The following is a 23,181-nucleotide window of genomic DNA, read 5'->3' on the forward strand; positions in this document are numbered from 1 at the left end:
TGGGTTGTGGTGTGAGGGGGGGGTGAGAGGGGGAGGTAGGGGGGGGGGGGGGGGGCGGGTATTTGTGAATTTCCTGCATTCATTCATTCACTCACTCACTCACTCATTCATTCATTCAATTCGATTTATACCCCGCCCTCCCCGCAATGCGGGCTCAGGGCGGCTTACAAGTGGCAAACGCCAATATAAAACAAATTTAAAAACATTTATAAATCCCTCCAGGCTCAGAGCGGCTTACATTGCACAGGGGGTTGGACTAGATGAACCTGGAGGTCCCTTCCGACTCTATGATTCTATAAGCTCACCTGTGAGCCAATCACGACAATCTGGGGCAGCTGGATGACTTCGGCCCCCACCGTATTGAAGATCTCTTGCAGCTTGTTGATGACAGGGATGAGGGTCTCCATGGTGGTGAAGAAGCCAAGCCTGGAGGGGTGGGCGAGGAGGGAGGGGGGAAGCCCTTCCCTAGGAGAAAAAGACAGCCAATGGGCATCAGAGGCTTACGAGGCAGCGGGACTCCCTGCCACTTGACGCCCCCCCCCCATTGGCCTTCCCATGCCCAGCTGAGCAGCCCATTACGGTATCCTACGTTCTAATTTAATTCTTTAATTAAGGACCTTTATTCCCCCCCAAAAAAAAAAACCAACAACAACAACAACACAGCCTACCATAAATAATAAAATAAAAATAAGGCTGGCTCACCCGGCAGATATTTACTCCGGATCCGCCTCCAGCCCCATTCACTCCTCAACCAGGAAATACCGCCTGCCCAGCACCCTCCCCCGACCTTTAGCTCTATTGGCCCGCTTGTTACCAGTCGCCTGCCCGTCAGAGAAATCGCTGTCTCTATTGGAGGACAGGCGGCGTCGGGGCGGAGCTACCTTTTCATTGTCCGCTCACCAATCCCGTGAGGAGAGGGCGCGAAGGCCCGGTTGCTTTGAAACGGGCGACCATGGAGAGGAGAGGCGATGGGATAGAGCGGCCTTAGCAACCGGAGGCATAGCAACGAAATGGGACCTTTGGGGTTTTTTGGAAGATGGAGAGAATTTAAACCAGAGTCTCTTGCAGCGGCTGGGGGAAGGGGGGGGGTATGGTATTTATGGGTGAGGTCCCCTTGGTCAGTTGCATGAAGGATTAACCGAAGAGAGAAAACAGAATTGCAAGGGGGGGGGGGGGATGTCAGGGCATTCCAAGAGGTGCAATGGACGAAGTTCCACCTCTGCTTTTAAGCATAGGCAAAGGTAAAGGTTTCCCTTGCTCGAAAGCCAGTCGAATCCGACTCTAGTGTTTATGCAGTAGCCGAATCACCTGCTTACAACTTTAATGCTGGTAGCTCACAATGAAGAATTTTTGCTCACAGGACTCCACAGCTTGGAGGGAGCATTGCTCATGTATTTATTATTTCTTTATTTTAAACATTTATTCCTCTTCTTCTGCAGGAGAAAATGGCTGCTTTGGAAGGTGGGCTGTATGACTCTACCCTTCCTAAACCCCATTCTTCCAGGCTCTGCCGTCAAATCTCCAGGTACCTCCAAACCCGGAGTTGGCAACCTTAGGAGAGGGGGGGGGGAAATGAAACATGAGGGTTAAAAGACCAGCCTGCCTCATTTCTATGCAGAACTTAAAGCTGTACAAAGCGAGTTAGATTCATTTAGGTAATAGGGATGCCAGCCTCCAGGTGGGACCTGGGGTTTCCCTTGTAATTACAGTTCATCTCCAGACTACAGAGATTAGTTCTCCTGGGGGAAAAAATGATACTTTGGAGGGTGGACTTTGGGGCACTGTACCCCACTGAACTTCCTGTCCTCCCAGTCCCTTCCTCTTAGGCAGGGGTCTTGTTGTAGAAAAAGAGCTGCCGGAGCTCATTAGCATAACTCATTAGCATAACTTATTTGCATATGCCACGCCCCCTGACATCACCGGAAGTGACAGAAGGCCACACCCCCTGACATTACTGGAAGTGTGTCAGAAGGCCCGGCTACTTACCCTCCTGCTTCATCCTCATTCCCAAACGGAATGAGGATCGAAGCAGAGGGCGGGGTAAAGAAGGGGGCGGGGCTTCACCACGTGACCGCCCCGCCCCCTAGAGGTTCTCTTCCGGAGCTCCGTACCTGAGAGCTCCCCCCCGACTAGAGCCCTGCTCTTAGGGTTGCCAACCTACAGGTGGTGGCTGGAGATCTCCCCCTGTTACAACCAGTGTTCCCTCTCAACTGAGTTAGTGTGAGCTAGCTCACAGCTTATTAGCCTCCGGCTCACACACTTTTGTCTTATCTCAGGAAGGGATGGCTCCAGAGCAAACTGATTTATGCAGGAGCCAAATTGCTCGCTCACACCATTAACGCCAGTCGCTCGCCAAGTAGAATTGTTGCTCACAAGACTCCACAGCTTAGAGCAGGGGGTGGCCAAACTGCAGCTCGGGAGCCCCATGCGACTCTTTCACACTGTCTAATTGAATATTAATAAAAAGCAAATTTGCTTATTTTTCAATAAAAACGTTTGTGTGATATTTGTTTGTGTCTTGCGGCTCTCAAACATCTGACATTTATTCTGTGTGGCTCTTACGTTAAAGCAAGTGTGGGCCCCCCTGGCTTAGAGGGAGCATCGATTACAAGTGATCTCCCGGCGACAGAGATCAGTTCGCTTGAAGAAAATGGCCACTCTGGAAGTTCGACTCTATGGCATTATACCTCACTGAAGTCCCTCCCCTCCCGAAATCCCACCCTCCCACCCCCAAAATCTCCAGGGTCTTCTTCTCCAGCGAGTGCTCCCTTCTCATTTGGTGGCCAAAGTACTTGAGCTTCAGTTTCATTATCTGGCCTTCCAGGGAACAGTCAGGGTTGATTTCTTTGAGGATTGACTGATTTGGACTCTGTGACGACCCCTTATCTGGGGAGGTCTGGTTTCCCTTTAAAATGTTCTTTACGTTTTGTTTTACTGTGTATATTCGGCTGCCACCAGGAAATTTAAGGCTTTCCAAACCTTTATACTATAATATTTCTATCACTGGGTAGGTAGGTCGGTTTTTAGGCTTTCATGAGGGTCTATGTGTTTCCTGAGAAATTATTTCTTTCAGAACTGGTATCTTAAATAAAAGTAGATTTATTGATATAATTTGTAAATAATATGGTAGAACACTGTAACTAGGAATGGGTAAATACTAAACAATTGCTTTGGTATTTCACACACTTTTCCCTTCACTGTCAGGGGTCTTGGCATGTAACTTTGTAACTTTAACTCAAGGTCATGTAAGTTCACTGTTTCTCTCCAAGACATACAGCCTTTCCTAAACTTTGTCTTCAGTTACTTTCATTTACATTTTACTATTCTCTCAGAACAACCTCAGCTGTTCTTAACTGCACAAACACAGACTGCTTCTCTGACTGTTTAACTGTCCTCATCAACTGTCAAACCTCTAACTGTCACTCCTGAAAGACATACCCATTCATCCACTCAGAAACACTTTCTAAAACCCTTCCCCTCTCTGTCAATCACCAATCACACCACACTTGTCTCTTCAAACACTCTAGACTAGACTAATCTAACATGCAACCAAACTTTTAAAGAGACACACACACATAAACAAGGAATCGTTACAGACTCCAACTTTGTTCTGCTGCTTCAGACCAACATGGCTGACCACCAGGAAGTGTTTGACCAGCCACAGTTTGAAGACTGTCAGTGAGGGGGAGCTCACCACCTCTCTCTAGGCCTATTGAGATACATGCAACTGAGATACACATGTGGCAGCAGGGGTCATTTCGTAAAAAAAGAGGTGCAGGAGCTCATTAGCATAACTCATTAGCATATGCCACACACCCTGACATCACCGGAAGTGTGTCCAAAGACAACACCCACCGCTCAGGCTCCACTGAACTGTTTTGGATGGCTAGCTATTGGGGGGGGGGATGTGCAGATCTGTCCTCACAGAGGAGGGAGAGCTTGTACCTGAATAAAACTTGGTCTTAAAGGAGCCACTGGACTGTTTTGGACCGGGGAGGGGAGGGTAGAGAGAGGCTCTGCAACTTACCTGGCTGCTTCTTGCTCTGACTGAGGGCTGCTGGGAGCAGGGGGTGGGACTTGTTGCATGTGCCCGTCCCCTGGGCTCTTTACTGCCGGAGCTCCGCTCCTGTGCGCTCCTGCAGGAAATGACCCCTGTATGTGTGTGTGTATGTATATGCTTTATGTGCGGTAAGAGCCTGAGACACAAATCCGACTTTCATGTTCCTCTGAGAATCCATACAAGGGTGTAAACTTTCCTACAGCTTCTTATGAGGGTCTTCTTCAAATGCCCCGGTTTTGGAGGTTCAGAAAGGCTCAGAAAGAAATCACTTAGAGAAGGGCCATTTAGTGCTAGCCTTCCTCTGTGAAACTCGCTACTTCAGGTTGTCTGCTAAGCTAACTCTTTCTGACATCTGCAAAACGGGCAAAACGATTTATTTTCCCAAATCCTGTGAAGAAATAGAGACGTTGAGCACAACAGACATCTACAGCTTCTCCGCTGCTGGCATGAACGCTGTGTGACCAGCCAGCCTCCTTAATTCACAGACATTTTTATCCCACAAGCAGTTCCAGAGAGGCATTTGTGCAACCCTAATCCCTCACCAATCCAGCCTGCCATGAGCTTTTTGGGGTCTCACCCAGGGGTCATTTCGTAGAAAAAGAGGTGCAGGAGCTCATTAGCACAACTCATTAGCATAACTCATTAGCATATGCCACACACCCTGACATCACCGGAAGTGTGTCAGAAGGCAACACCCACCGCTCAGGCTCCACTGGACTGATTTGGATTGCTAGCTATTGGGGGGGGGGGATGTGCAGATCTGTCCTCGTAGAGGAGGGAGAGCTTGTACCTGAATAAAACTTGGTCTTAAAGGTGCCACTGGACTGTTTTGGACCGGGGGGGTAGGGGGGGGTCTGCAACTTACCTGGCCGCTTCTTGCTCTGACTGAGGGCTGCTGGGAGCAGGGGGTGGGACTTGTTGCATGTGCCCGCCCCCTGGGCTCTTTACTGCCGGAGCTCCGCTCCTGTGGGCTCCTGCAGGAAATGACCCCTGGTCTCACCACTTTGAAGCCCAAAGCATTCTGGCAGTAGGATTAATTTGGGTTGGAAGGAAAAGGTTGTGTCCCCAAACCCGGCAACTCAGTAAGTCCTACGGGGTCAGACCCCCAACAACATCCAGTATTGTGGAAATTGACTGGTATCCCTGGAGTTGGCAGGTGAACCTTGTGGGACACGAATTCCCACCCCCTCATCCCCTGCCAGTGGCAATACTAGGCAGCTGCCACCAAAAAATGTGAGTGCCCCCAGGAGGTGGAATTGTTGCTTTTATCTCCCACTCCCCCTATATATGCATGCTTGGCGAGGGGCAACAGCGGGAGGGCTTCTGGAGTTCTGGCCCTGCTGTTGGACCTCCCCATGGCACCTGGGTTTTGGCCCGTGTGACATAAGAGTGCTGGATGGGTTCATGGGGCACTGGCCTGATCCAACATGGCCTCTCTTATGTTCTTATGTTCATGTTATTTTAATGAGATCTTCAATGGCCAATCAGAAGTCCATATCGCAGGGGTCGTTTCGTAGAAAAAGAGCTAGGGGAACTCATTAGCATAACTCATTAGCATATGCCACACCCCCTGACATCACCGGAAGTGTGTCATAAGGCCACACCCCCTGACATCACCGGAAGTGTGTCATAAGGCCACACCCCCTGACATCACCGGAAGTGTGTCATAAGGCCACACACCCCGCCCCCAACGGTCCCGGCCACCCCGATGAGGGGCCCGGCGGTGGACCTGCAAGGCCGGCGGGAGTGCAAGGAAGCCCCGCGAAGGCCCTCCCTGGCCCCAGGCAGGCAGGGGTGGGGAGAGGCAGGGAGGAAGCAACTTACCCTCCCTCTTCTCCTGCCTCCTCCTGGCTGAATGAGGTCTGGAAGCGGGGCGGCCGGAAGCAACCTGCGGGAACGTCGATCCCCCCCCGATCCCCCCCGATCCCCCCCGAAATGACCTCTGTCGGGAAGTGATTTCAGATGCCGTGTAGCTCACTGTACCTGAAGAAGTGAGCCGTGTGACTCCCGAAAGCTCCTCCCCTGCCACAAACCTTGTTCGTCTTTCAGGTGCTAACTGGACTCTTGCTCTTTTCTACTGCTACAGACAGACGAACATGGTCAGCTGCTCATCTTGAACTGTCTCCGTTTAGAATTTATTCACCTGGCTCTCTTTGAGGGAGCCAGGGCCAAATCCGAAGCAGGAAAGAATCAGCAAACGGACAGGATTTCTTGCAAGCCAATACATCTGATCATTCACAGTGTTTGTTTTCAGGTGGGGTCACCATGTTGGTCTGAAGCAGCAGAACAAAGTTCGAATCCAGGGGAACCTTTAAGACCAACAAAGTTTAATTCTGGGTATGAGCTTTGCATTCACACATGCTTCTTCAGAGACATGTAATCTGAAGAAGTGTGCATGCACATGAAAGCTGATACTCAGTATTTTGTTTTACTCTGGGCTTTAGCGTTACCAACCTCCAGGTGGGGCCTGGACATCCCCTGGAATTACAACTGATCTCCAGACAGCTGAGATCAGTTCCCCTGGAGAAAACGGCTTCTCTGGAGGACGGACTGTTGGGATACTTTTTGAGTTAGTCAGCAGAGTGTTAAAGAGACTGAGTCCATGGTGTGTTTTAAAATATAAAAGTTTACTATAAACCTAACATGGGAAAAAAATACACAGGATATGAAAATAACAAAGAGCTAAAATGTCTACGTCCTTGCAGCTAAAACGGAAAGAGCTGGAATAGCGTCTTCTTCTCTAGTCAGAACAAAGAACACACAGAGGGGAAGAGAAGCCATAAAATGCTAATGCTTGACACCTTAGTTTCCAATCAGCGTAGCAAACTAGCTCCAAAGTTCCTGGGCACTCTATTGTCTAAACAGATTGGTTACAAACAAACATGTGACTTAACAAACATCATTAACCCAGTAAATACTGAAGTGCCACCAGCGTGTTCTAACTTGTAATACCCAACACGAACTCAGTGGCATTACACCTCAAACCCTTTCTTCATTTCCCCAAACCCTGCCCTCCCCCAGGCTCCACCCCTAAAACCTCCAGGAATTTTTCAACCTGGAGTTGGCAACCATAGTCGCAGAACAGGTAGGGTTTCCAGGTCCCCCGTGGCCACTGACAGAAGAAGGGGATGGGGTTGCCAGCTCCAGGCTGGGAAACTCCTGGAAATTTGGGGATGGTTGAGGAGGACAGGGACCTCAGCGGGGCACCATGCCACAGAGTCCCCCCTCCAAAGCATTTTCTCCAGGGGAACTGGTCTCTGTAGTCTGGAGATGAGCTGGAATTCCGGGGGACCCCAGGCCCCACCTGGAGGCTGGCATCCCAGAACCTCAGTGGGGCACAAGGCCACAGAGTCCCCCCTCCAAAGCAGCCATTTCCTCCAGGGGAACTGATCCCTGTAGTCTGCAGATAAGTTGTGATTCCGGGGGATCCCCAGGTCCCACCTGGAGGCTGGCACCCCTGCTTTATACCCTGCTCAGGTTGTTCCCATGATTGTATAATGATTTAATGTAAGATAATGTATATAAGCAATAATAAATTAAAAATGTGAAAAATAAAATAAAATAAAATAAAAATTTTAAAAACTAAAAAAAAAAAAGGTTGTTCCCCTCCCCAGGCTCCACCCGCCAAAATCTCCAGGAATCCCCCAGCCTGGAGTTGGCAACCCGCTAGGCTCCCGGGGCTGGCTCTTTTCGTCCCTTGCCGAGGGATCCGGGTCCGAATGTGCAACCGGTGCGGGAAGAAAGGCCCCCGGGGAGGAGGGCGGCAGGATTTGAACTGGGGACAGGGCGGGTTTTCGCGCAGCTGGGAGGAGCGGGCGGCGGCGGCACCACCGGGGCGGGCGGGAGCAGGAAGCTGGCCAGGCAGGCAGGCTGGTCGCCGGTCCGAGGAGGAAGGCAAGAGCGCGGAAGGCGGCCGGGCCATGGGCGAGACGGTCTTGCGCTCCCCGCTGCGCACCGCGCGCGGCCGCTTCCTGGTCTCGCTGCCGGAGGGAGGCCGGCTCCTGGTGGGCACCCCCGAGGCGGTGGAGCCGGGCAGCGCCGGTGAGTCCTTCCTTGCTTCCCCCCGCCGCCGCCTCTCAGCCACACGCGCGCCGGCTGCTCCGCGCACCGGGAGGACTTGTTGGGTTGCCAGCTCCCGCTCGGGAAACTCCCGGAGAGGGACCTCAGTGGGGCACGACGCCAGCCTCGGAGTCCTCCCCCGACCAGCCATTTTCTCCAGGGCGGGAGGGGGGGCTGGTCTTTGCAGTCTGGGGACCAGTCGTGATTCCGGGGGATCTCCGCCTGGCGATTGGCAACCAGCGTTCCCTCTAAGCGGAGTTAGTGTGAGGCGGCGGATAGTTTTTGAGCCTCCGGCTCACACGTTTTTTGTCTTAGCTCAGTAAGGAGGGCTCTAGACTTCTGCAGCAGCTCACCACTTTAATGCCGAGGAGGAAATCGGGCGAAGCCGGTCAAATGCAGCCCCTTGGCTTCGGGTGTGAAATTGACCAATAGTATCAGGGCAAAGGGGCGCAACATCCAGGCAGCTCTAGTGTGAAATCAGCCTAGGCTTTTTGCCCCAAAACTCCACACCTTAGCGGGAGCATCGTGGGCAGCCCTCCTTCACTGAGAGGCACAGCTTGCCAGCAATGTTCCCTCTAAGCTCTGGAGTCTTGTGAGCAAAAAATGTAGTGTGTGAGCTACTGGTATTAAAGTTGTGAGTTTAATAAGCAGAAGAAGTGATAAAAGTCTCTTATTATATGTTGTTGGGGGTAGTTGGGTGTTGTTTGTAGGTATGTCTGTAGTTTATAATGAAAAAAATAATAAAAGTGCACCCTTGGGTACTTAAAAAAAAATTAAAGTTCTGAGTGAGTGATTTGACTCCTGCATAAATTAGTTTGCTCTGGAGCCAGCCTTCCTTCCTGAGCTCAGACAAAAATGTGTGAGCCGGAGGCTAAAAAACAGTGAGCTAGCTCACACACTAACTCAGCTTAGAGGGAACAGCGCTTGCCAGTGCGCACACCACTGCTAACAGGCCATGGGGGACAGTGTTGTGTCTTTCCAGCCGAACTTTCTTTTTTTTAAAAGCAAGGGAATTATAAGGTGAGTTTTTAAATCAGCGCAGGAGAGGGTGAAGGGACTCTGCTGCAGGTGAGATAAAATTCAGCTTGTTTTGCTGTCAAGTGGCTTCTGGCGACCCTGTAAGGTTTTCAAGGCGAGAGACGGGCAGGGGTGGTTTGCCCCTGCCTGCCTCTGTACAGCAACCCTAGACTTCCTCGGTGGTAAAATCCTACTTTGTGAGCTACTGGCATTCAAGTGGTGAGCAAGCCATTTGGCTGCTGCACCAATTAGTTTGATCTGGAGCCGTCCTTCCTGAGCCAAGACAAAAAAAATATGTGTGAGCCGGAGGCTAAAAAACTGTGAACTCGCTCACACAGACTCAGCTTAGAGGGAACGCTGGCACTGGTCTCCCATACGAACCAGAACCCGCCCCGCTTAGCTTCTGAGATCTGACAAGATCCCATGAGCTGTTTATGGGCCGCCTGTGGGGAAATCTACAGTGTTCTGGGAACACAGTACGGCAATTTAAATAAATGACTGACTAAATAAAATTGAACTGAGTAATAAAACTTTGAACGCAGTTTTTAGGAAGTCTAATGGGAGACGAGGCACTCTGGCCCACCTTCCGACCTTTGAGGAGGTGCTGATGTTAAAGCACCATGGCCCAGGCTAGCCAGATCTCGTCAGATCTTGGAAGCTAAGCCGGGGTTGGACCTGGTGAGTCCTTGGAGGGGAGACCAGTGAGGAAGTCCACGGTCTCTGTGCAGAGGCGGGCAATGGCAAAAGCCACCTCTGCTCATCTCTTGCCTTGCGAACCAAGAGGGTCAAGCTAACACTGTATAATATATTATAAAAATACAAATGTTTATTAAGGTGTACACATGTTAAAACATATCATGATAAAAAGAGTCTACATTTCAGACTTTTGAAAGCTTTTCAAATACAAATATCCAAAATACACGTATAAAAGGTTTTTGCGTATATATATATATATATATATATATATAATAGGAAAAAGGCCCGCTGTGGAAATAAATAAAACGGCCTCTAGAGAGAGGCAAATCTTTGGTTTGGAGGGTGGAGTCTATGGCTTTGTACCTGTCCGGGGTCCCACGCCTCCTGAAACCTCACCCTCTCCAGGCTCCATCCCTCACATCTCCAGGAATTTCCCACCTGGAGTTGGCAACCCTCTCTCCTTCCCAGCCAATCATCAACCTACCTTTATCTCCCCCTCTCTCTTCAGCTTTCCACCCCCCACACACCTGCAGCCTCTCCCATGCTCTGAAACCCTGACTGCTACGTCACATTGGCTGTCATACGGGGGCCACCTCAGCAGCATATAAGGATACAGAGCCCACCATTTTCTCCAGGGGAACTGATCTCTGCCGTCTGGAAAGCAGTTGTAATTCTGAGTGATCTCCAGCCCTCACCTGGAGATTGGACACATTTTACCTCAGAACAGCAAAACTGTTTAGAATGTTAAGAGGCAAAAGCCAATCAAGTCGCATATGCAAACGACCTCTGTGTTCCGAGGCAGAAGCCAGTGGATAGGGAGACCCTCTGAATGACAGATCAGAGAGCGAACTGATTTTGGAGCGTGTGGAATGTTCTAGAGAAGTGCCACCACCATTCGGCTTTTATTTATAAGGGAGATAACCGGATGTTGTTTCCTTATATGTTTTTAGTTATGCTACTAGCTTATATGTTGGGCCATAAATATAGCCATGCCAATTCTTCAAATTATTCTGGTATCAGAGATTTCATTGGTCTGGATGTGGGTCACCTCCATCAAGGGTAATGATCATTGTGTGTATTTTATACATGTATACATGTGTGTCAGTGCAATACAGAGAATAATGACCACTGAGGAAGGCCCGAAGTGGGCACTCAATGAAATTGCTGAGCGGTTGGGTCGAACGGATAAAAGGAAGTACTTCTTCACCCAAAGAGTGATTAACACTTGGAATTCACTGCCACAGGAAGTGGTGGTGGCTATAAGCATGGACAGCTTCAAGAAGGAATTGGATAAGCATATGGAGCAGAGGTCCATCAGTGGCTATTAGCCACAAGTTATAGATAGGGACTCTGGGGCAAGTGATGCTCTGTCTTCTTGGTGCTTGGGGGGGGGGTCAACAGTGGGAGGGCTTCTAGTGTCCTGGCCCCACTGCTGGACCTCCTGATGGCACGTGGTGTTTTTGGCCACTGTGTGACACAGAGTGTTGGACTGGATGGGCCCTTGGCCTGATCCAACATTGGCGTCTCTTATGTTCTTATGAAGGGGCCGAAATGCGTTTGGTCCTAAGTTAAAAAGCGTTTACCCGTCAAGTGTATCTGTATTTGAAAAGCTTTTAAAAGTCTGAAATTTAGATACTTTCTTTAATCATAATATGTTTTAACATGTGTACACCTTAGTAAACATTTGTATTTTTATAATATATTATATCGTGTTAGCTTGACCCTCTTGGTCCGCAGATATATCTTGGGTTGATTCCCCCCACCCCTTCCTTTTTTCAGTTCATGTCTTGCCTTGACCTGGGTGGCCCAGGCTGTTACGACCTCATCAGATCTCAGAAGCTAAGCAGTGTGTTATATATTTTCCCATACCCACCTGGATGTAGACAAGCCTGTTTCTGCTAGGCTTGCCTTGTGCCTCAACTCCCTGCCAAGTGAAGAACAGGGTGTTTTTCCCTGGGTTCACACTTTGTCCCAATCCAGCCGCTTCCCGTACCGGCCTGGCTTTTCGCCAGCTTTCCTGGGATGGAAAAACTGGGCATAGACGATTCATATAGGCAAAGGTCGAGAGAGGGAGGCAGGCCATGAAGCCCGGGTGGTAATGATGTATTCAGATTTACTACAGTTATGGTTGCACTGCCTGTACCCAGCCGGTGACCGGTCCAAACTCGGGAAGAAGTTAATCTTGGTTAATATTTGCCCTGCCCTTTGCCAGTCGACAAGGTAAACGATCCTCCGCGGAGCCAGGATCGCTTCCTCAACTGGGTTAATCATTGAACGGGGACCGACGAGGCTCGGACTCGGACCTCCGTCAAAGGAACACGGGGTCAGAGTACAGTTGCCAACTCTGGGTTGGGAGATTCCTGGAGATTGGGGGGCGGGGCCTGGGGAGGGCGGTGATTGCGGAGATGAGGAATGGTGGTGGGTTATAATGCCACAGAGCCCATCCTCCAAAGCGGCCGTTTCCTCCAGGGGGAACTTATCTCTTGTCGCCCGGAGATCGCTTGCAATTCCGGAAGGTCTCCAGGACTCCTCTGGAGTTTGGTAAATCCACTTGGGTGTGATTTCCTGTCTTGTCAAGCTTACCTAACCTGAACGGCGAGTGGCTGGGCGGCCACTGAACTTAGAGGAGAAAAGCGGCCCCAGATCTTTTTCCCAGACGTCCTTCTGTATTTACCACAGACTCCTTTCCCTTCCCCTCCCCACAACAGACACCCTGTGAGGCAGGCGGGGCTGAGAGAGCTCTGACAGAAACTGCTCTTTTTCAAGAAGAAGAAGAAGAGATTGGATTTATACCCCACCCTTCACTACCCGAAGGAGTCTCAGAGCGGCTTACAATCTCCTTTCCCTTCCCCTCCCCACAACCACAGACACCCTGTGAGGTAGAAGAAGAAGAGATTGGATTTATACCCTGCCCTTCACTACCCAAAGGTGTCTCAGAGCGGCTGACAAACTCCTTTCCCTTCCCCTCCCCACAACAGACACCCTGTGAGGTAAAAGAAGAAGAGATTGGATTTATACCCCGCCCTTCACTACCCGAAGGAGTCTCAGAGCGGCTTACAATCTCCTTTCCCTCCCCCTCCCCACAACAGACACCCTGTGAGGCAGGTGGGCCTGAGAGAGTTCTTTTGAGAATTGCTGTTGAGAGAACTGCTTCTGAGAACTTGTGACTGACCCAAGGTCACACCAGCAGCTGCATGTGGAGGAGGGGGGGAATCAAACCTGGTTCTCCCAGATTAGAATCCACGCTCCTAACCACTACACCAAACTCGTTCTCATAAAAACAATACGCAAACTCTAAGGAGTCGCCTAGGGCTCCACTTTAATCATAAAAATAGTTTCAGAGTCTGCAGTAGAAGAGGTGGATTTGAGTCCAGGCGCACCTAAGAGACCAGCAAGATTTACGGGGTGTGAGCTTCCGAGAGTCAGAAGCTCCCTTTGTCAGAGACAGGTTGGAATGCTATAAGGACTCTGAGATCTCCGGTCTTGCTTTTCTGCTGCACACCAACCCAGCTACCCTCTGCAACTGTTTTTGTGATGAAAGTGGAGCCCTGGGCAACTTCCAGGAATTTGAGTACTCTTAGATTTGGACCTGGGTTGACCCGAAAGAAGCCATCGTCTCTGCACATTCTTGAGGCCGGTGCCCTTGTGGGGGTGCCAAGTATGGGGGAGGCTGGCATGGCCACCAGCCTGTGGCCCGACATTAACATCAGACGCTTGACTTGGTGGGCGCTGGGACTGGAAGTCTAAGGATGTGACACACACACACCCCTTCCTGAGAACTGGCACCACCTTCTCTGAGGCTCCCGGGACGTCTTCTCCTCCAGCAAAGAGTTCACCGATACCACAGCTGGTTATTCCAGTTGAGGCTACCTTCAGGCCAAAATCAGTTGCATATTGTGAGTCTGCGTGCAAGAGGATCTGAGAGGGAAAAGATTAAGAGAGGAGGAGGAGGAAGAGGAGATTGGATTTATACCCCGCCCTTCACTCAGAGTCTCAGAGCGGCCTACAAACTCCTTTCCCTTCCCCTCCCCACCACAGACACCCTGTGAGGTAGGTGGGGCTGAGAGAGCTCTGACAGAAACTGCTCTTTTTCAAGAACAGCTCTTGACAGAACTATAATATACAAATAACTTGATAACTTGATAGGAGGAGTCCACATAGTCATAACATATTCCAAACAGCCTTTGCAAAGACGCCCATTCTAGAAGAAGAGAAAAAGAAGAGATTGGATTTATACCCCGCCCTTCACTACCCAAAGGAGTCTCAGAGCGGCTTACAAACTCCTTTCCCTCCCCCTCCCCACAACAGACACCCTGTGAGGTAGGTGGGGCTGAGAGAACTCTTGAGAGGAACTGCTCTTTTTCGAGAACAGCTCTTATCAGAACTATGGCTTGCCCAAGGCCATCCAGCCAGGTGCAAGTGGAGGAGTGGGGAATCAAACCCGGTTCTCCCAGATTAGAGTCCGCGCACTTAACCACTGCGTTTCCTTCGACTTCTTCTGTTTGCCAGCTTTGTAAGTGGAACTGTGAAGAAAGGTACACAAAGTAATAGTAATATACTTTATTGTCATTGTACATAGTACAACGAAATTCAGGTGCAATCATTTCGTACAACTGGCAAACGAGGCACAGACACAGTATGTTAAAATGCTCTCTATTGAGCAGCGATAGGAGGACATCAATGTTTTCTCACTCAAATTATTTTTCTTTAAAAGTCTGAGAAAAAAAAGAGTCTGCTGGGCCTTCTTCACCAGAGCCATGGTGTTAGCGCTCCAGGTCAAGTTTTGCTCAATAGTCACTCCCAAAAACTTAAAAGTAGCCACCCTCTCCACTCGTTCTCCTCCAATAACCAGTGGCTGAAAGGCCTAGCCACAAAAAAAAATCTGTTTTTCATATGTGTTTTTGTGGCTAGGCATTTGTGTAAATCTCTTCACAGTTCCACTTACACAGCCGACAAACTGAAGAAGTCGAAGGAAACGGGTCTTCCAAATAGCTAGAATGGGCGTCTTTGCAAAGGCTGTTTGGAAAATGTTATGACTATGTGGACTCCTCCTTTCAACTTATCAAGTTACACTGAGTACATGGACTTTATGTCTTCTCTTCAAAGGGGGAAATATTGTATCTTATGCCTTATTATAGTTACAGCCAGGGCTATTTTTGGGCAGGAACGCACAGGAACGGAGTTCCGGCTGGCTCCCGAGTTGGCCACGCCCAGCAGGAACTCATTAGCATAATAGGCCACACCCAACAGCAGAAACTCATTAGGATTGGCTACATTAGGGGTGTGTGGCCTAACATGCAAAGGAGTTCCTGCTACAAAAAAAGCCCTGGGTTTTGACAACAAACAAGGTAAACAGAATAACAAGCAAAAGGCGGGTGTGGCTGGATGAGCACACTTCTGGTAACATGGGGGTGTGGCCTAATATGCCAATGAGCTGTGCCATCAGGGGTGTGGCCTAATATGCTAATGAGTTCCTGCTGTTGGGTGTGGCCTATTATGCTAATGAGTTCCTGCTGGGCTTTTTCTACAAAAAAAGCCCTGGTTACAGCATGCATTAATGTTGTTGTGACACCACCAACTTTATAATTGTTTAATATATTGTTTTGGCAATCTTTGATGGTGTTTTCTACTAGTGGAATTTGTATATTTGGGACTCCTGTGACACTAGTCTTTTCCCCTTGTCATTTGGATTTTCGGCTTTGGCCCTTGCTTGCCTTTTTATTTTATATTAGATTTGTATCCCGCCCTCCCCGCAGGCAGCCTCAGAGCAGGTTCCAACAGCAGGTTCCGCTGCCTCAACTAAAAGCCGGGCGGAAGAGCTCCGTCTTACAGGCCCTGCGGAATTGTAATAAATCCCACAGGGCCCTGATCTCATACGGGAGCTCATTCCACCAGGTGGGGGCAGGGCCTTCTGTTTCATCTTACATATCGGACCTCTCCTCTTCTCTCTCTTACCCAGGCTTGGAACTGTAGCAAATTAACCTTTTTTGAAGCGACGTGCTTCTATTTTTGCAAGTAAAAAAATCTTTCTCTTGTAATTTGTTTGAAACGCGGAGGATCGGGGATACTGCATAAAGCTCCTGTGCTTCCAAGAAAAATGATTTTATTTTGCATTTCACCCAATAAAATCTGGGGGCAAGATTTGCATTTTAAAAGCTCCAATTTGTTCATCTCCTCGGTCACTGGCGACCCATGTTCTTCTGGCTGGAGCGGTTATCCTCCAGGCTTGCTACACAGAGGTAAACTACCTCTGTTGGTCCTTTGCCTTAACCTGGATCGCCCAGGCTAGCCTGATCTCACCAGATCTCTGAAGCTACGCAGGGTCAGCCCTGGTTAATAGTTGGCTGGGAGACCAGCAAGGAGGTCCTGGGTTGCTATTGTAGGACAAGGGGAAAATGAATGTGATTTCTGATATCTCCTTTGACATATATTGACAGCTGTCACTGTGCCTGCATAAGAGTTTAATCATAGTATATTCTATTTTGGTATTTAGCCCAGATGGAAGAAATCTATAGTAGAACATATATATATTATAACTGTATTGTACTGTATATAGAAGCATAATTAGAGGCCACTGTGGATGGAATTAGGATGCAATAGAATGGAATGCTATTTGGAAAGTTATGTGGCGTACAGATTTTTTAGTGTTCTCAAAACAATGTATTTCCTTTGTAAGAAAAAGCATCTGGTACCGGGAAAGCTGCCAAGAGCTAAGTTTAAGGTGAATCACAGCCCTTCAGCTAGCTCTCCAAAAGCGAGGTGGAGGGAGGCTAGCTTTGCTGAGGCCAGAAAGGCGCTGAGGCCCCTAATGTTTCTAATTGTTCTAAAGTAAGATAAGCAAATGCAATCACTGACATACATGACCAGTATAAGGAGAGACCAATAGTATAGTTTAGAGTCAAATGACGCATCCATTTGGTGCCAATTAGAGATTCTTTAATGTGTAAATTATATGTGATGTCATCTGGGGTATAAGACCTTCTGCCTTTCCTGGTTATGGCAGGATACAGCTTGGCGTCTCTGGGGGCCAAAAGGTAGTCAGCCCTGTATCTCCTGTTTCATTGCAATAAACAGATTTATCTAACTCGTTGGACTCTGACTGCGTGTTTCCAATTTGGCCCCGGGAGCACACGGCCACAGATTTGTGCATCACTATGCAGAGGCAAAGAATGGCAAACCACATCTGAATTCTCTTGCCTTGAAAACCCCATGAGAGACTGCCGTAAGTTGGCTATGACTTGAATGGCACTTTCCATCACCATGTTTGCATGACAAAACTTTGGGGTGTTTAGTCTTGGTGAAAAAGTGTCAGGAGGCAGAAAGAACACTTTTGAGCCCCTTCTCCCCTGGCTGGGTTCAAAACATGGCTCCTGTTCCCAAATCGGATTGCTGAGCTGGACTTGAAGGCCTCTGGACCATCTTCTCTCCTTCCAGGTCCCGGTTTCTGCATTCCTGTCCAGGAAATGGTCGCCGTGAGGCTTGGAACAGCCAGGGAGGCAAAGGGGGACTCGTGTCCTGCCAGGGATGAAAACTCTTTCACAGGTGAGCGTGGGGCAGGCAAACAAACAGGTGGCTTACCTGTGACTCTTTGTCTTCAAGTTGTCACCTGTGCCTTCACACTGCGGTAGGCTTCATGCTTGCATAGACCCAAGATCCAGATGCTTCTAGAACCAGATGTGAAAATCTCCCTTCAGACACAGAGAGCACTTTCAGACACACTGAATAATGCACTTTCAATCCACTTTAGTGATTGTTTGTGAGTGGATCTTGCCTTTTCACACAGTAAAATCCACTTGTAAAGTGCATTAAAAGTATATTGGATGTACATTTTTAATGCACTTTCAGTTGACTTTCCATGCACTTTAGTGATTGATTGCAAGTGGATTTTGCCTTTTCGCACAGTAAAATCCACTTGTAAAGTGCATTAAAAGTAGATCGAAAGTGCATTCGATAATGCACTTTCAGTCCTCTTTCCATGCACTTTATTTATTTCTTTTATTTATTATTTTATTCAATTTATACCCCGCCCTCCCCGCTACGCGGGCTCAGGGCGACTTAGTGACTGTTTGCAAGTGTATTTTTCCTTTTCACACAGTAAAATCCACTTGGAAAGTACATTAAAAGTGGATTGAAACTGCATTCAAGTATGCACTTTCAATCCACTTTCCGTGCACTTTATAGTAGTGAGAATTTGCATATGGATTTTACCGTTTCACAAAGTAAAATCCAGTGGCAAAGTGCGTTGAAAGTGGGCTGAAAATGGATTATTCAGTGTTTGTGAAAGCGGCATTAGTCTCGGACGGTGCACACATTCTGAATCGTAGCTTTGCGCAGGCGCAAAGCCTATCAAGGGTGATGCACAGAGACCGTGGAGAAGTAACCGTGCTCTTCATTCAATACTTGCATGGTCTGTTGTTGGTCTATAGTTGTCAGTCCACTTTCAGTCCACTTCAGTGATTGATTGATTGATTGATTGATTGATTTGTTTGTTTATTTATTTCTTCACATTTATAGCCCGACCTTCCCAGAAGTGGGCTCAGGGTGGGTAACAACACTTCATTGATACAAAATATTAGTTAATACAATAAAATTAAAATTTAAAACATCATCATAAGTATTAAAGTGGTGGTCGCAGCTGATAACAATGAAATTTTCTGGTTGTGGGAGCAGGCCCGTAGCTATGGGGGGCATTTCGGGGCCTGGCCCCATGACTTCCTACGAAGCTCCCCCGACTTCCTTTCTGCCCCCGCATTCTGCCCAGACTCCCCCCTGACTCTCTGGTAAGATGCAGCGGCCACCATGAACTCCCTTGTGTTCCTGTGGCTGCCGTTTCTCCTCGCCTCCCCCCCGTGCCACACCTTTCTTCCCTGCACCGCACCGATCAAGTTAATTAAATTACATTTAATTGAATTGGTCAGTGCCCCCCGAGGAATTTAAATGCCCCCGACTTAGAAATTCCTGGCTACAGGCCTGTGTGGGAGGTTCCTGGCCATAGTGGTTAACAGAGTGGATTTTGCATTTTAAATTTTAGTTTTAATCTTTGCTCTTACTGTCTTATATTAAGGTTTGTAACCCGCCTAACAGTTCGAAAGCAAGAAATTGCAAGTAGATAAATAGGTCCCACTTCGGTGGGAAGGTAACAGCGTTCCGTGCGCATTGGTGTTTAGTCATGCCGGCCACACGACCACGGACAGCGCTGGCTCTTTGGCTTTGAAACAGAGATGAGCACCGCAACCCTAGAGTCGGATTCGACTGGCTTTCGAGCAAGGGAACCTTTGCCTTTACTGAACCCGCCCTCAGCCTGTTTGCGGGAAGGGCGGAATAGAAACGGAACCAAACAAACAAATAAATACAAATAAATTGCGCAGCCTCAAAAGCTGAATCAGTGAGCCATTTGTTTAGTTTATTTATTGAATTTTTACCCCACCCTCCCAGCCAAGGGCGGCTTACACAAATGCAGCATATAATTACAATAGTACATAAAATATAAATTAGATTAAAACAGTTCTAAAACCCTTTAAAGTGCTAGTAAACATTAATTTCATCATGACTGCTGTTATTCAGTTCTCTCGTCTCACGGCCGGATCCTCAGTCTTCTTTAATTCTCCTTCCGGCAGCTGGCTCAGGCTGTTGTTGGGGTTCCAAGGGGAAAACAGGGCTCTCTGACCTTGGCTATCAGCTCTTAATGGTAGTGGGGGCTCCAGAGCTCTGGTGGAAGAGCTCCGTTTTACAGGCCCTGCGGACCTGCAAGAGATCTCGTGGGGCCCTGATCTCCTCTGGGAGCTGGTTCCACCAGAGAGGAGCCCCCACCGAGAAAGCCCTGCCCCTGGTTACCGCCAGCCTGGCCTCCTTAAGACCCGGGAGGGCCAGTCGGTTCTGAGCCCCTGATCAGGAGCTCATTAGCATAACTCATTTGCATAACTCATTTGCATATGCCACACCCCCTGCCATCACCGGAAGTGTGTCAGAAGCCAACACCCATTGCTCAGTCTCCACTGGGCTGTTTTGGATCGCTAGCTATTGGGGGAGGGGGGAACCTGCAGGTCTGTCCTCGCAGAGGAGGGAGAGCTTGCGCCTGAATAAAACTTGGTCTTAAAGGAGCCACTGGACTATTTTGGGCCAGGGGGCTCTGCAACTTACCTGGCTGCTTCTTGCTCCGACTGAGGGCTGCTGGGAGCAGGGGGTGGGGCTTGCTGCCTGTGCCCGCCCCCTGGGCTCTTTACTGCCGGAGCTCCGCTCCTGTGTGCTCCTGCAGGAAATGACCTCTGCTTCTGGTCATGAGAAAGTACTTCAAGGAGCAGCTACAGTGGCGTTCGGCATAAGGTTGTTCAGGAAACTGCTGTGGATTCTTCGAATGTTGGATATATGTTATCTCTCGTCGAAATCTGTCATGTCATCTGGAGATCAGGTGGGCTGTCCGTGACTCCACCCATCACCTCCCGGCTAACCTCTCTAAGGTCTCTCCTCTTGTCTCTTCCCATCCGCAGTGTTTTTCGTCCAGAGAGAGAAGGGGGGACGGTGGAGCCTGGGATCTCTGGAGTTCACAGCCCCACCCGAGTCGGAGCTGGCCACCCGCTGGGTCACAGCCCTGCAGATCTGGATTTCTCACCACGGTCAGCTCCCGGCTGCCTGGGAGGGAGGAGGGCGGGGGGAGTATCGGAGCTGTGGAGAAGAGGGCGCTTGTAATTCTCCCTGGGGTGGGGGACCGCTGAGATTATTCAGTGATGAGAGAGAGGCTCTCTGCCTGCACTCAAGGACTCTCGCTGACGCTTCGGCGAATGCAGACCTGAGTCTAGGGTTGCCAACCTCCAGGAGTGGCCTGGAGATCTCATAAGGACAAAAGCGGAGCCCTGCTGGATCAGGCCAGCGATCTATCTAGTCCATCACCCCGTCTCACACATGCAGCCAGCCAGTTCCTCTGGAGGGCCAACGACAAGGCAGAGAGGCCGAGGCCTTCCCTTGAGGTTGCCTCCTGGCTCTGGGATTCAGAAGCTCAATGCCTCTGAACGTGGAGGTTCCCCTTGGCCATCATGGCTAGGAGCCATTGAGAGACTTCTCCTCCATCAATCCATCGAATCCCCTTTGAAAGCTGTTTATTCCTGTGGCCATCGCTACACCCTCTGGCAGCGAATTCCCTTTTTAATCACTCTGACCGATTTCACACAAGGGCTGCGCCGCGGTCGCACCTCCCTTTGCCCCGCTTCTATCGGTCAATTCCCCACTCGAAGCCGCGCGGCCGCATTCCGACCCGCGCCGCCGCCCGATTTTCCCTGCGGTTTCGTGATCCTGTTTTTTTTAAATCGGTCTCTGTGTAAGGTAGTATTTCCTTTTGTCCCTCCTGAACCTACTGCTCATCCGCTTCAGTGGGTGCCCTCAAGTTCTATCGTTTTGGGAGAGGCAGAAAAAGTTCTCTTTCTCAACTCTCCCCACCTTGTGCATCATTTATTTATTTATTTATTTGTTTGTTTTCACACTCCTATCCCGCCCTCCCCAGTGGGCTCAGGGCTGCTAACAGAGGCCAGATCATTAGTCTAGCCATAAATAAAAACATATAAAAACATATTTAAAAACATCAAAACATCAAGACTAAAGTGGTCTATCCAGTCACTAGTGTCCCAGATCCAAGATGGTATCCCCACGACTCGAGCTGGTATTCTCAGCGTACATATCCAGTGGCGACGGCCTTTCCGATGTAATTCCAAGTTCTTCCTGGGGCCCCGTCAATGCCACCATTCAGATGTCTTGACGGTGGTGGTGTAGTAGGGCGGCGGCTCCTACTCAAAAGCCTGGCGGAAGAGCTCCGTCTTGCAGGCCCTGCGGAACTGCTCAACGTCCCGCAGGGCCCGGATCTCCCTCGGGAGCTCATTCCACCATTTCCTAAGCCTCTCTCATGTCCCCCCACCCCACCCCCCGAGTCGTCTCTTTTCTAAATGGACTCTTCGGCCTTCCCTCTTTGGGAAGGGGCTCCAACCCCCTCGTCGTCTTGCTCGGCCTCCTCTGTACTTTCCCCAGCTCTGCAATGTCCTTCTGGAGAGACGGTGCCCAGAGCTGTACCCAGCATTCCAAATGAGGCCTCATCACAGATCCCTGGAGACCGGTCCCCCTAGAGAAAACGGCTGCTTTGGAGGGGGGGCCCCTACGGCACTATACTCTCCGAGGCCCCTCCCTTCCCCAAGCCACGCCCTCTCCAGGCTCCGCCCCCAAATCGCCAGGAATTTTCTAACCTGGAGCCGGCAACCCTTCATCCCTCTCTCTCTCTCTCCCAGGCATCACAAGGCCCAAGAGCCTTCTGGTCTTCATCAATCCGGCCGGGGGACGCAAGAAGGCCGTGGGCATCTACCAGGGGCAGGTGGCTTCGCTTTTCGCCCTGGCAGGGATCCATACTCATGTTATAGGTGAGCCCCTGTTCCTCCTCCCCTTCATTCCCACTGGCATGTTTACTTGTCCCTTCGCTGGGTCCTTCCTTTCCTAAAGCAATGACCCTCCTTCCCCTTTCTTCCCCCCCACCCAGAGACCAGCCGAACCAACGAGGCCCACGAGTACATCTTGCATCAAGACCTCTGCAACTTTGACGGGTAAGGAACCCCCGGGCCGGGGGTGCCCGCCTTGTGCCTCCCTAACCAGTTGGGTGTTGTGGCTAAGAGCGTGGACTCTAATCTGGGAGAACCGGGTTTGGTTCCCCACCAGTGTTCCCTCTAAGATGAGTCGGGTGTGAGCTAGCTCACAGTTTTTTTAGCCTCCGGCTCACACATTTTTGTCTCTGCTCAGGAAGGAGGGCTCCAGAGCAAACTAATTTATGCAGGGGGCAAATGGCTCGCTCACAACTTTACTGCCAGTAGCTCACAAAGTAGAATTTTTGCTCACAGGACTCCACAGCTTAGAGGGAGCGCTGTTCCCCACTCCTCCACATGCAGCTGCTGGTGTGACCTTGGGTCAGTCATAAGCAGTGTTCCCTCTAAGCTGAGTCAGTGTGAGCTAGATCACAGTTTTTAGTCTCTGGCTCACACATTTTTTCTCTTCGCTCAGGAAGGAGGGCTCCAGAGCAAACTAATTAACGCAGCAGCCAAATCGCTTGCTCACAACTTTAATGCCAGTAGCTCACAAAGTAGAACTTTTGCTCACAAGACCCCACAGCTTAGAGGGAGCATTGGTCACAAGTTCTCTCGGGGTTGTTCTCTCAGGAGCCGTTCTCGAGAGAGCTCTCTCAGCCCGACCTGCCTCACAGGGTGTCTGTTGTGGGGAGGGGGAGGGAAAGGAGTTTGTAAACCGCTCCGAGACTCTGAGTGAAGGGTGGTGGTATAAATCCAATCTCCTCCTCCCCCTCCTCCTCCCTCTTCTTCTTCACCACT

The 23,181-nt window shown here is 49.7% G+C and overlaps 2 protein-coding genes across 2 annotated transcripts in view; one reads left to right on the forward strand and one right to left on the reverse strand.

Moving 5' to 3' along the window:
- LOC107117362 (dynamin-1-like protein) overlaps positions 1-760 on the reverse strand; it is a 33,413-nt gene extending 32,653 nt beyond the window's left edge. The window contains exons 1-2 of the mRNA XM_015419462.1: positions 703-760; positions 306-465 (exon numbers count right to left, since the gene is read on the reverse strand). Of these exons, the coding sequence (XP_015274948.1) occupies positions 306-407 (102 nt within the window). The 5' untranslated portion in view covers positions 408-465; positions 703-760. The remainder of the gene's footprint in view (positions 1-305; positions 466-702) is intronic.
- A 7,195-nt stretch (positions 761-7,955) lies between these two features.
- The window catches only part of LOC107117363 (ceramide kinase-like), a gene marked incomplete at its 3' end in the record, with an annotated part of 33,660 nt that continues 18,434 nt past the window's right edge, over positions 7,956-23,181 (forward strand). Inside the window, exons 1-5 of the mRNA XM_015419463.1 lie at positions 7,956-8,101; positions 17,267-17,374; positions 20,320-20,445; positions 22,099-22,227; positions 22,344-22,394. Of these exons, the coding sequence (XP_015274949.1) occupies positions 7,981-8,101; positions 17,267-17,374; positions 20,320-20,445; positions 22,099-22,227; positions 22,344-22,394 (535 nt within the window). The remainder of the gene's footprint in view (positions 8,102-17,266; positions 17,375-20,319; positions 20,446-22,098; positions 22,228-22,343; positions 22,395-23,181) is intronic.

The sequence above is a fragment of the Gekko japonicus genome, unplaced genomic scaffold (assembly GCF_001447785.1).
Source record: "Gekko japonicus isolate JY-2015 unplaced genomic scaffold, Gekko_japonicus_V1.1 scaffold617, whole genome shotgun sequence".
Classification (NCBI taxonomy): domain Eukaryota; kingdom Metazoa; phylum Chordata; class Lepidosauria; order Squamata; family Gekkonidae; genus Gekko; species Gekko japonicus.